Consider the following 12,209-nt stretch of genomic DNA (forward strand, 5'->3'; position numbering starts at 1 on the left):
ACAGTACCAACTTATTTGCTCAAGATAATTTGCCAGGCTACCGTGGCCAGTTAACATTGTGGTAAAAACTACCTAGGTTCAGAACCCATGGTCCGCTGTATCAGTATTATTTAATGTATAAAATATGGGGGCCCTGAAAGGAGTGTTGCAGTTATAGTGCAAGTCTGATTAAGTGGCTTCATCTGAGGGGCTACATTTTACACCCTGGATTCATAAGCTTTGGCTGTGAAAAGTAGAATTTGTTCTGTAGAGCACAGATCTTTTGTGACTACTCTAAAATTTAAGCAAATCATAAAAGAAATTGAAACTACCAATCTCCATTTATTTTGAACAGCTCAATAGGATGATCTTGTTGGATGTAGGGTAGGAGCCAAGGAGGCAGGTGAGGGAGATTAAGGGACAGGGAAGCTAATAAATAGTATTTAGTTTCTCAGGGACAAGAAATGCTTTCTGGGCTATGCATACACAACGGTAATGGAGCCTACAGCAAACTGCATAAGTCTTCAGGGGCGGTACAAAAGAAAAGCTGTATATTACATAAGTTTAGACAATCCCCCCGACTCCCCCTTCCTAAGCTCTGTGGGTGTAGATTTGCCTTGACCATTTCATCATTGTGATGCAAACTAAAGGTTTCGAATTGTTTTTTTTCTAATGACCTTTAACCAACCAGTCTTTTTGGTTCTGGAAAAAAAAAATCCCCTCCAGCCTTTGTAATTAATGAAGATTTCAATCAAAAGCATTTACTCGCTGCTGCCGAATAGAAGAGTTTCCATTATATTTTTGGATAGAAAGTAACATTTGTACTAATTTTGTCTTATGGAAGAAAATGCGCGTTCACCAACCAGGATTTGAATCAGTGACCACAGGGTCAGACCTAGGTTACTGCAGCAGATGCTGGAGTCCATTGAAGGCATCAAAACTAGTCAGGTGTGCCACAAAAAAAAAAAATAGCTCTGAAAAACGTTTTCCTGCGTATAATGTTACATGTGACCGAAAGCAGTGGAAAAAATCAGTAGCATAATTGCTAACATTTACCAATGGAGAAAATCCTCAAGTTTAATCTGCACATCGCTCCGAAAACTTATCCACACCAGGCAACATGGTCACCTTTAATTTGTATAAAGAAGCTTACTGTGACTAATTCTTTACATGTTAACCAAAACTGGAGTGCGATCTTCCATGCATTAAAAGGGACATGTAGCCATTGGTTGAGTTCGAGCACATGGCACCAAAGGGAGTTTCCCCATAAGAGATGAACAAAAGCACATGGAATGGGTAACAAATACATTTATGGTAGTCCCCTGACCCCTACAATCTCTCCCTCTCCAAGTAGGCATGTGTGGCACAGGGTGACCTGTAGGGTAAAACCACCAAAACCAAACTAGCATGAGGAAACGCAACTATTTTTATGAGTACTTACCACATATTTTAAGCGGCGCTTCGAGCTCTAGGAGGATTGGTTGGCTAAGGAAAATTTCCCGAGACTTCAGGCAAAGCCCTCGAATTTCGTTTTCTTGAAGTTGAACATTCTTACCAGGCTTTGACCCTCTAACTAGGAAAGGAAAAAAAGACAAAGGTTCAGAGGGGTTTGAAGTGACATCCGCTCAATCTTATTAGAAACAAGCTACCTCGTCTGAAATCCATGCCACACCAAATGTATTAGGCTAGGATTAGTACAGTCACAACTTGGGTCCAAAGCATATTGCAGAATAAGACAAAATCTAGCATTTGAACACTTGTGAGTGGCTTCACTACAGGATGTTTTCCCCATCAAACTCCCAGTAAAAGTCAGGCTGTAAGAGCCGTATCGCTAAGTACTACAGGTCAAAATCTTGGACGAAATAAAATAAGTAGAGGTTCACAATTCAATCTCCATAATGCCATTTCTCCATGGTATTCCATTTCCAAGTGGTACAGTAAGTAGAGACATATTCAGTTGCTTTGTCGATTCAGACACTTGTGTGGGTAGTTGACGGATGGGGGTGAGAACCATGGGGAACCAAAACTGAACGTTTCACTGCTTAAGGGCATTTAGAGAAGGGTCCTGTCCAGAACCAGTATCTCACGTTTGATTATTTGCTAATGTTCCACGCCAAGTATCAAGCTATTCAAGCTCTCCATTACTGGAGGTAGAAAAACAAATTCCAAGATACAAGACTGTATGGGAAAGGTTGCACAATGTGTCTCGTTAACCGTGACATGGTTGATTTGAATGACCGATTCAGCCATTAAAATCAGACCAGGACCCTCAGCAGATGGCAGTCATGTGATACAAAGATGACCGTGTTCTGCTAATCTGTACTGGAATGCCAACTGTCACAAATTGGGCAGGAAGGCTTTCTAGGTCCAATTGTATCCAATCACTGTATTCTGTAGGGGGCTCAACTGATTTAACATGGCAAGATAGTGCAGAAACAAGTGCTGGTACCTTCAGAGGGTCAGATTATGCAACAGAGGCTCAGGTTTAGAGTTGGGTGGACAGGTATCCAGTTGCAAAGGAAACAGTACCCTGTTCACCGCCCTATATAGAGACAGTCCAGCTTAATCAAAATACACTCCATATGTGCAAGCCTTCCACCAACAGCCCAAGCAAGCACAGGTTGAGGCTATACCAGCGCACAGTCTACCACATTGAGATCAGTTCGAAAGCTAATCCTACCGCCAACATTTGATGTTAAAAGAAAGATTATATAAAAAATACAGGAAACCTTACAAAAAAAATTCTCGAAAGAACTGGACTTTAACCTTTGTGGCAACTGCTAAACCATAATCTTAACTATTTTTAGTCAGGCAATGGCAGGAGAAAAAGCATGCAATGGCATTCCAGCTCATTTCTCGATGGACAAATAATGACCAATGAAAAGCAGGTCCAATGGTTGAAACGTTAAATTCAATTTGTACTGATGCCTTTACTACAGTGCAGCATGAAAACAGGCACAATTGTACGACTGCTTCGAAGTGGAGGGAAGGCAGCTATCGGATAATATTTAAAGTATTACAAAAAGAAAGTAGGATATACAGATTAAAGAAAAGTAATGGAATTACATTTGAACGTCATGCGCATTATGGAGCTTCGAAATTTCTACCACAATCAGGCACTATAGTAGTGAGTTGACGTGGCACCAGGCAACAGGTTGGATAATACATAAAATGTAAGGTGTGTGCGTTCCAAAACAGTCACGATTTACAAATACAAGGTAGGCACATGTACAACCCTTGTACAGGGTAGTTTAGGAGTGAATGCCACAAACTAAGGCACCCTAAAGTGAAATATCTCTGGCATGTCATTGAAACCGGTGTGGTTAGCCTGAAACAATTGTTTGTACCTGCCATAATCTATTCACCTCACCAAGAAATCTGGATTACCATTGAGAATGAGCAAACATTCATAATTCCTAAAGAATTTCATAAAAGAGCAAACCAACGTGGAAACTGGAAAAGACAACTACTTGAATTGGGAGAACAGATGAGACAGCAGGAGTAAGTAGTCTTAAGTCATGCACCCATGCAATCGCACACTCAATAGTAGTTAGCACATTACAGTCTGTGCATCTAAATATGCACTATATATATGTCCGTGGCAACTGGGTATCAAGTCAAATTACTCTGCTTAGCAATTTGCTAACGAGAGAACAAACCTGTTTCTACAGTGGTTTAGAGTTCAGCTACTTAAAACTATTCAATTAAGATTCCACAAGAACAACAATTACACAATTGAAGGGTCTGTTACCAAAACAAAACCTTACTTGCTGTGGGTACAGGTTGACAAAGGCATTAGTTAAGGAGTCAAGCACTACACTTAAAGTGCGCTCTTCAAAGCCTTTCAAACTAAAAAAAACTCAAAACGTGTTGCTTGCTCTAAATATAGCTCCTGTTCTCTAAAAAGAAGCATTTACAATGCAACGTCTCGCCTTTGCCAAAGTTAGAGCTATTGGCATTGTAAACGACATTTTTTATTTATGTGTTGGTTTTTGAACAGATAAATAAATGGCATGGTCATTTACAATGTCAATAGCTTAATCTCTCTCAAACGCAAGACCTATTGCATTTACACACAGAGAGCCCACACACACACACAGCCACCCACCCCCACACAGAGCCCCACCCACCCCCCCAGAGCCCCACCCACCCCCCCACACAGAGCCCCACCCACCCCCCCACACAGAGCCCCACCCACCCCCCCACAGTGCCCAACCCCCCCACACAGTGCCCAACCCCCCCACACAGTGCCCAACCCCCCCACACAGAGCACCCCGCCCCCCCCCCCACACAGAGCCCCGCCCCCCCCCCCAGATTTGGGGGGGGTGCCTCAGATGGCTAATACAGGCCAGGTGAGCACTGCCCAGTGTGCCTCGATCCAGCATAAGGAGATCCTATGGGATATGGTGTCCGCTGACCTGGTCACAGGCCTGGGGTCCTTGCACATATGCCCCCCCCTCCCCCCAACCCACCGCCGTGATGACCAGGCCGCTACCCGTGGCCACCCTCGGCCATGAAGTCCATTCCGGGGGTTGCTGCACCGCATTGTTATTGCGGGGCCAATCTCCCTGCGCAGACAGTTGTTGAAATGGGGGGGGTGGAGGGGGGGAGGAACGATCCACGTGTACCATGAGATACCACCCTGCGCACCCTGGACCGACAGACCCCCTGCAGCAGCGCACCCCCGCCCTCTTGCCCAATTCTGACCCATGAAGGAGGAGCAGGAACGGCCTGAATGCTGTACCCCCTACCCAGGTGCATCTCAACCGCATTGGAGCCGGACTCTGTGCCAGTGGAGCAGCCCCCCCTCCCTCCCCCAGTTTAGCAGCCTCGAGTTTCAAGTCTTAAGAACGCGTGGCGTTCAACTCTGTGCTTAATGAATGCGTGGTGCTGACGCCATTAAGACGCCCAATTTTTAGTGTATTTATTTTTTACAATGGCAGCAAAAATAGCTTGTAAGGTATCACCTTACAATAATACAGAGGTGTTTGGCAGCGTCCAAACAGCAGCCTCCTGCTTTGCGCCTAATGAAGGCATGGCCTTTAATATATCCTAAGAAAATAAATGTTAAAACACTTGTTACATATGGCACTGTAGAATCACGTATTTTAATGCAGAAATAGAACAAAAATCTGAAAGCATGGCGCCAATAAGACGGCTGCTCACGGATGACCACCATGGTAGTGGACAAAAAATAGTTGACATGTCTCCGACGACTACCCACATTTGGATTGAGATTTTCAGCAGGGAGATATATTGGTCTGCCCGATTAAAACCAGCTAATATGGCTTTATCATGCACAATGGGCTGGGGGCATTTAAGAAAGTTAATCTGTCTAAATGGACTTGTGTACACACGCTCTGCTTCATCACTGCACATGAAGTGTCTCCAACAGGGTCATGTTTTGTACTAAATGAAAAATCACAAACATCCTGTAATTCAGGCTAACAGATGGGCAGGATAAGGGCTGAAGACAAATCTTTCTGCAGGTGGAATGTCTTAGAGACTGCTCTTCTCGCCATACAAATCAAATTAGGGGAATGGTGGATGTGGTAATCCGTGGCAAAGGAGGAAGAACAAAGGCTATGAATGATTTAGCCTGAAGAAATAGGTGTATGTGAACGGCCGATTACCTAAGGGGTGCCTGCATTTAGTACTGGGCCACTTGAGAATAAAATTCTGTAGGGTGTTCTGCTCATGTACAGAGCAGAGTTCCAAAAAAGCTTGCCAAACAACCTGTCCTCACACCAGTTATGTGCAAATTTAAATATTCTAACAAAATGAAAAACTAGCATTTGCTGGTTTTGGGCTGGCAGTCTTGGCTTTATCAATGCCATCGACCAGATCTCATCGCTCCTTCAAAACCCACCTGCCTACTCCTCAAACCCCGACCAAGCAGCGTTCAACCTCACCCAATGGCTATCCAACAGCGCCGACATCCTAGCACCACCGAAAAAACATCAAATCAAACTTGGCAGCAAAAACGCCTCCTGGTTCAATGATGACCTTAAGAAATCCAAGAAACTCTGTCGCTCCCTGGAGAAGACCTGGAAAAAAGACCCAAACACCAGCACCAGGAACGCCTTCAAAAACGCCACCCGCATACACCACCAACTGATCCGGACTGCCAAAAAAACCACATTCAAAGACCGACTAGACAACGCCCACAACAGCAAGGAACTATTCAACATCGTCAAAGAATTCACCAACCCCTCAGCCAACTCCAACGACATCACCCCCTCGCAAGCCCTCTGCGACTCCCTAGCCTCATTCTTCCACAACAAAATTGCAGACATCCACAACAGCTTCGACATCCAACCCGGAGACCATCCCACCCAATCCTCTGCCGTACCTGCACCCCCCTCGAACATCCTTAACTACTGGAACCCAATCTCCACTGAGGACACCATCCGCCTGATGAACTCCATCCACTCAGGATCCCCCACAGACCCATGCCCTCACCACATTTTCAACAAAGCAGACCATCATAGCACCACACCTCCGAGACGTCATCAACTGCTCCCTCAACTCCGCCACCTTCCCGGAAAGCTGGAAACACGCTGAACTCAGCGCCTTTCTGAAAAAACCCACAGCGGATCCCACCGAACTCAAAAACTACCGCCCCATCTCGCTCCTACCATTCCCGGCCAAAGTCATCGAGAAAGCCGTCAATAACCAGCTCGCCGCCTTCCTCGAAAGCAACAAATCCCTCGACTCCTCACAGTCCGGCTTCCGAGCCAAACACAGCACGGAGACCGCTCTCATCGCAGCAACAGACGACATTCGAACTCTACTAGACAACGGAGACGCAGTCGCCCTCATCCTCCTCGACCTCTCCGCAGCCTTCGACAGTCTGCCATAGCACTCTCCTACAGCGCCTCAATAACATCGGGATCCAAGGAACAGCACTGGAATGGATCACCTCATTCCTCACCGGAAGAACCCAGAGAGTCCCCCTCCCACCTTTCAAGTCCGAGGCCACTGAAGTCATCTGCGGCGTACCCCAAGGTTCCTCACTCAGCCCCACCCTCTTCAACGTATACATGAGCCCCCTCGCGACCATCGCTCGCCAACACAACCTCAACATCATCTCCTATGCAGACGACACCCAACTGATCCTATCACTCACCAAAGACCCCAACACCGCCAAAACCAACCTACATGAAGGCATGAAAGAAGTAGCAGAGTGGATGAAGCACAGCCGTCTGAAACTGAACTCAGACACAACAGAAGTCCTTATCTTAGGCACCCCCCCCTCCGCTTGGGACGACTCTTGGTGGCCAGAGGCCCTTGGAAAAGCACCCATCCCGACGAACCACGCACAAAACCTGGGCGTCATCCTGGACTCCTCTCTCGATGAACAGACAAGTCAACGCAGTCTCATCTTCATGCTTCAACATCCTCCGCATGCTCAAAAAAACATTTCGCTGGATCCCCACCGAAACCAGAAAGACAGTCACCCATGCACTGGTTACAAGTCGCCTGGACTACGGAAACACCCTATACGCCGGTATCACCGCAAAACTCCAACGCATCCAGAACGCATCAGCCAGACTCATACTAGACATCCCACGCAAAGACCATATCTCTAACCACCTGAAAAACCTCCACTGGCTCCCCGTCAATAAGAGAATTACCTTCCGACTCCTAACCCACGCCCACAAAGCACTCTACGAACTTGGACCCGAATGCCTCACACGACTTTCCTTCTACACCCCCCCTCGCCAGCTACGATCTTCCAACCAAGCCCTTGCTACCATTCCTCGCATCAATAAAACCACCATGGGAGGTAGATCCTTCTCCTACCTCGCAGCTAAAACCTGGAACTCACTCCCCACCCACGTCTCACACAGAACCACCTAGCATTCAGAAAGCAACTTAAAACCTGGATATTCGACAAGTAACTCCCCTCCCCTCCTCAAGCGCCTTGAGACCCTCTGGGTATGTAGCGCGCTATATAAATCTCTGACTTGACTTGAATGCTAGTTTTGCTTGAACATGGTTTCTATTAAATCATATAGCCAACAAGCTTGGTTAGAGGCTAAAGGAGGTGCAACAGGAGCACTGAGTGGTCAGGTCAAGTTCTACACATGGCCCCGGTTAGGAGTCATGAGATTACAGCTTATAAGAAGCACTGGCAAAGCAATAGGTCTCGCCCCTGTGGCAATCGATTGGTGGGTTGCTAACCGGGGAGGAGATGTGGATGAAGGGAGGATTTAAAAAGCAATACAAAACAGTCAGTGCTGGAGGGAAAGTACAAGAGGTAAATGAGAGAGTGGGACTGAGGAGAAAAAAAAATGAGAAGGAAAGTGAAAGAACATGTGATGTTCGGGCAAAATGGAGAGATCTGAACTGTACCATAAAAAGAGAAATTATAAAAAAGTAAAGAAAGCATTGAAAAAGCAATTAAAAATAAGCAGACAAAGCCATTAGGTTTCAGCAATGACCGTTATTGGCACAGTCAATGTTTTTTAGCCATGTTGTACAGCAGCACAGCTAAAAGTCCATGAAAAATGTGCTGTCTAGCCACAACCAAAAAGTCAGTATCCTGCAAAAGATTAAATACACAGTAGCAGCAGAAAAAGTGAAGTAAAAAGTGTGATGAAAGTTAAGCAGGCTGTAAAACTCTAAAAACAGTCCCCTGATCCTTTATATTAGTCCTTTTACACAAGGGCAGTGTTTGACGTCCATATAAAAAGTGGCAACAGAAAGGAAATTAAAACAGTGGCACGAAGTTGCAATTGTGAAGTTCCACACAGATTGAATATAAAACTGGAAAGAATTATATTTAATGAAATATTCAATAAGCAAAAATGTTCTCTAACAAATTCACACCTAAGAAATTTTCAAACGGTTAAATCTTTTGTTTTAATGTTTGAGACCTATGTAACATGTCCAGCAATGGTAAGAAGTCTGTCTAAAACGGATATTAATTGCCAGCTCCCATCTGCCAGATCATGACAACATTTCAAGATGGCAGCTCAGCTCACTTCCCGTTTGATAGTCCCTTGTCAATGTCTGCAGCTGCAAGGAGAGGGGTGTGGGGGGAGGGGAATGGCACCAGAGAGGAGTTGCTGAGCCCTAGGAGTCTTGTGGGCTTTAGAACAGGGAATGTTAACTTAATGTAAAGGCGGCAACTGCGGGGAAACCTTGCAGAGTAACCAGTCTTTATTAGCAGCTGGAAAACCATAAGAACCCTGTGAAAGTAGGGAATAAGATTAGTGCTACCCAAGCTCCGCACTATCATGCCCAGCAAATCATAGAAGCAGCATATGCGACAAGTGAAGAACAATATTTACAGGCCTGCTCACAAACATCTTTGAGTGAGTAAAAACAGGAACATTCATATGGAGTGCTCAAAAAGAAATGTAAATTTTTTTTTTTATGCAACAGATCAAAAAAAAAAGTAGTAAGAGCTGGGGTTCTTGTAAATGACTACGTATGCATTTTGGTTTCTGGTGTAGTACATGTATGTGGAGTGGATTTATGTAGTTTGAATGGTTAGGAGTGGGTTTGTAGTGGAATTATGTGGCAGGATTATGGGAACAGATACTTTGAGACACAGATAGTACGAATGTTGAAACTAAAGATAGAGAGAACACAAGGAATGGAGAGATATACGAACTGTGGGCACTTGAAAGGGTGAGAACACTCAACACAAATGAGTCACTGGGCAATAGGTCTTGCATTGGGGAGAGTAGATCTTTTGACCGTGTAAATGAGAATATATTTTGATCTATGGGTTTGCCTTTGGGAATAAGTGTTTAGCCATGCAGCACATTATCCATAACTTTTGCACACCCACAGATCAAAAGGTGCGCTGCAGATGGAGTATTGTTTAACATACTGGAGCAGACGAAGAGTGCTCAGTATATGAATACGTCCCTTTAAAGAGGCTGAAATGGCACTTTTTTCTGTTACATGTAACCAATAAAAACATTTATAAAAAATTAATAAAAAAATAAACGTCCCTTCTGAAAGCTGCAAGGGAGACCCATTGCCACTAGGTGTCCCTTCTGGATGATTTAAAGAATGCTGCAATACCACTGCTTGTCCCTAGATGGAGGGGTAAGCGAACCATTGCAGCCACAAATCTATAATTTCACATCTGGGTGGAGGGGGAGTTGCGGGGGAGAGGGAGGCAGAGGAGAAAACACTCATTTATAATGGGAAATAAGAGAGGCCATCGGCACTCTTCAAAAACATCAGTAGCAATAGCTGTGCTTCATTTCTGTTGGGGGGCTTCTGTAAGGAGGCTAAGCAGAGAAATTACTTTGGGGTTAGAAATCACCCAGTGGTCAGGTCTAATTATATTAAATAAGTAGTTTACTAAGCATTATTAATACAGCCACAGTCCTACTGAACCGAAGTTGTGTTGTTGCAATGTTTAAGTTGTGTCTAAACGTCTGGCCCTCAAAGTGAGCCGGTGGTGCTGTGGATGGGTAGAAGGGGCTGCGACTTTAGCCCCATTCACAAAGGAAAGGCTACCAGGGCTGTGGGGCCCTATAATGAAACAACAATTAAAGTATGTTTTTCAACTCAGTTTGCCATATTAAAATGTACTATATAATAAAACTGAACAATTTTATTAAAAAAAGATGATCTAGTGATCTAGTGAAGGGGCAGCAAAGCCTAGCACAGTGGCCATTCAATAAGAAAATTACCACAAAGCATGCTCCGTGTATGAAGACGCCCCTTTAAAGAGGCTGCAATGGCACCAATCCACCGTCACTTCTGAAGTCTGCAGGGGAAACCTTCTGTCGCTAGGTGTCATTTCTGGATGAAGTAAAGCATGCTGCAATACCACTGCTGGTCCCTCGATAGAGCATTAGGTGAACACAGCAGCTGCAAATCTTTAATATATTTCACCTAGTTGCTGTAACTCCATCGCAAAATGAAATCAAAATGTATTAAAGTTGGCAGAGTATCTAGCGGTGCAGTAAGACCCAAAGTCTAATATAGTCAATAAAAGGATGGGCGGGGGTGGAATATTGCAGTTGGAATAGCAGGAGTGTGTCATGGTGCACTTAGTCTGGGTGGCCGATCAAACTATCGCAAAAACGCACTACGGTCGGTGAAGTGAAAAAAGTATGAATTGAGGCACTTGTAGGAAATTTTTGCTAAAATTCAGCGTCACAGTGTAGTTAGACACCAGAGTGGGTTGCATAAGTGTAAGCCTTTTATGCCTGCGACAGCAGCTACGAAAAAGTCTAACAAAATAGTGCACAAAATGTAAAAAAACCAAAAACACTTGCCAGTGGCTACAACAGGAGAAAAGGAGGGACTACTAAACAAAATTGTATTTCCAAAAGACACTCAAAAGGAACCAATTAAATACATTGGCGGAAAATGAGCTGAGCTTAAAGCTCATATTCTGAATACAGCACGTTTCAAACCCAGCACAATCGCTGCCTAGACAAGGCTTAAATAGTAGTTCCTAAACCAGTTACTAAAATGTGAGCAATGGGTGATAGTAAAGTGCTCTTGGGTAGGGCTAAAACAGAGAGAGGCAAGACGAATACATGCCATAAACATATGGAGAAAAAGAATGAGACTATCTTTGGTGCCAGCTAATGGGAAGCGCATGGGCTGGCTGAAGACCACAAACAATACAACAGTCTCTTCGAGACAGCACATGAGCGGTCTAGAGACTTAAAATAAAAATCTAATAGCAGCATAATGCAAAGACCGATACAAAGGGTGAAAGGGGAGAAAAGGAGGGCGGTAATAAGTTCATTCTTAAAGCTACAGAGAAGGCAGCAAGGAGCAATAATTAAGCCAACGAATGGTAAGCTATAGATGGGTTCAAAGCCCATTAGGCAGACTCTTCCAAGCTACAGAACGTGCACCAGCAATGCTTTGGCAGGCTCTACCTAAAAAGGGGCACATACTTACACTCCAATGCTTCTGCAAAGCTATGAGAAAGTGCCATCTTTCTTGCCTTGGTATGCCCACACTTTCTGAATTGCTGATGTGCTTTGACTGAGTGTGCCCTGGGCTCCTGCCAACCAGGTACCCAGGGCCTGTGTTCCTTCCCTAAAAACGGTGTTGCTGGGTCACTCTAAGACCCTCCCGGTAGCCCTGAGGCGCCTGGCGGACAAAGCTTTGCTGACTGCCAAACGAACAGTGGAGATCTCCTATACTGCTGTACACAGAGAGACGTACAGCGAATTACTTCCTCCAAAAGTCGCCCCAAGAATTTCTGGGGGCTGTACAGGACCTACCTGAAT

At 44.8% G+C, this 12,209-nt stretch overlaps 1 protein-coding gene across 1 annotated transcript in view; it reads right to left on the reverse strand.

Moving 5' to 3' along the window:
• Nucleotides 1–12,209, reverse strand: part of PPP1CC (protein phosphatase 1 catalytic subunit gamma) — a 275,755-nt gene that overhangs the window by 220,812 nt on the left and 42,734 nt on the right. The window contains exon 2 of the mRNA XM_086943027.1: nt 1,421–1,552. Coding sequence (XP_086799153.1) covers nt 1,421–1,552 — 132 coding nt within the window. The remainder of the gene's footprint in view (nt 1–1,420; nt 1,553–12,209) is intronic.

Source organism: Lissotriton vulgaris, chromosome 11 (genome assembly GCF_964263255.1).
Source record: "Lissotriton vulgaris chromosome 11, aLisVul1.2, whole genome shotgun sequence".
NCBI lineage: Eukaryota > Metazoa > Chordata > Amphibia > Caudata > Salamandridae > Lissotriton > Lissotriton vulgaris.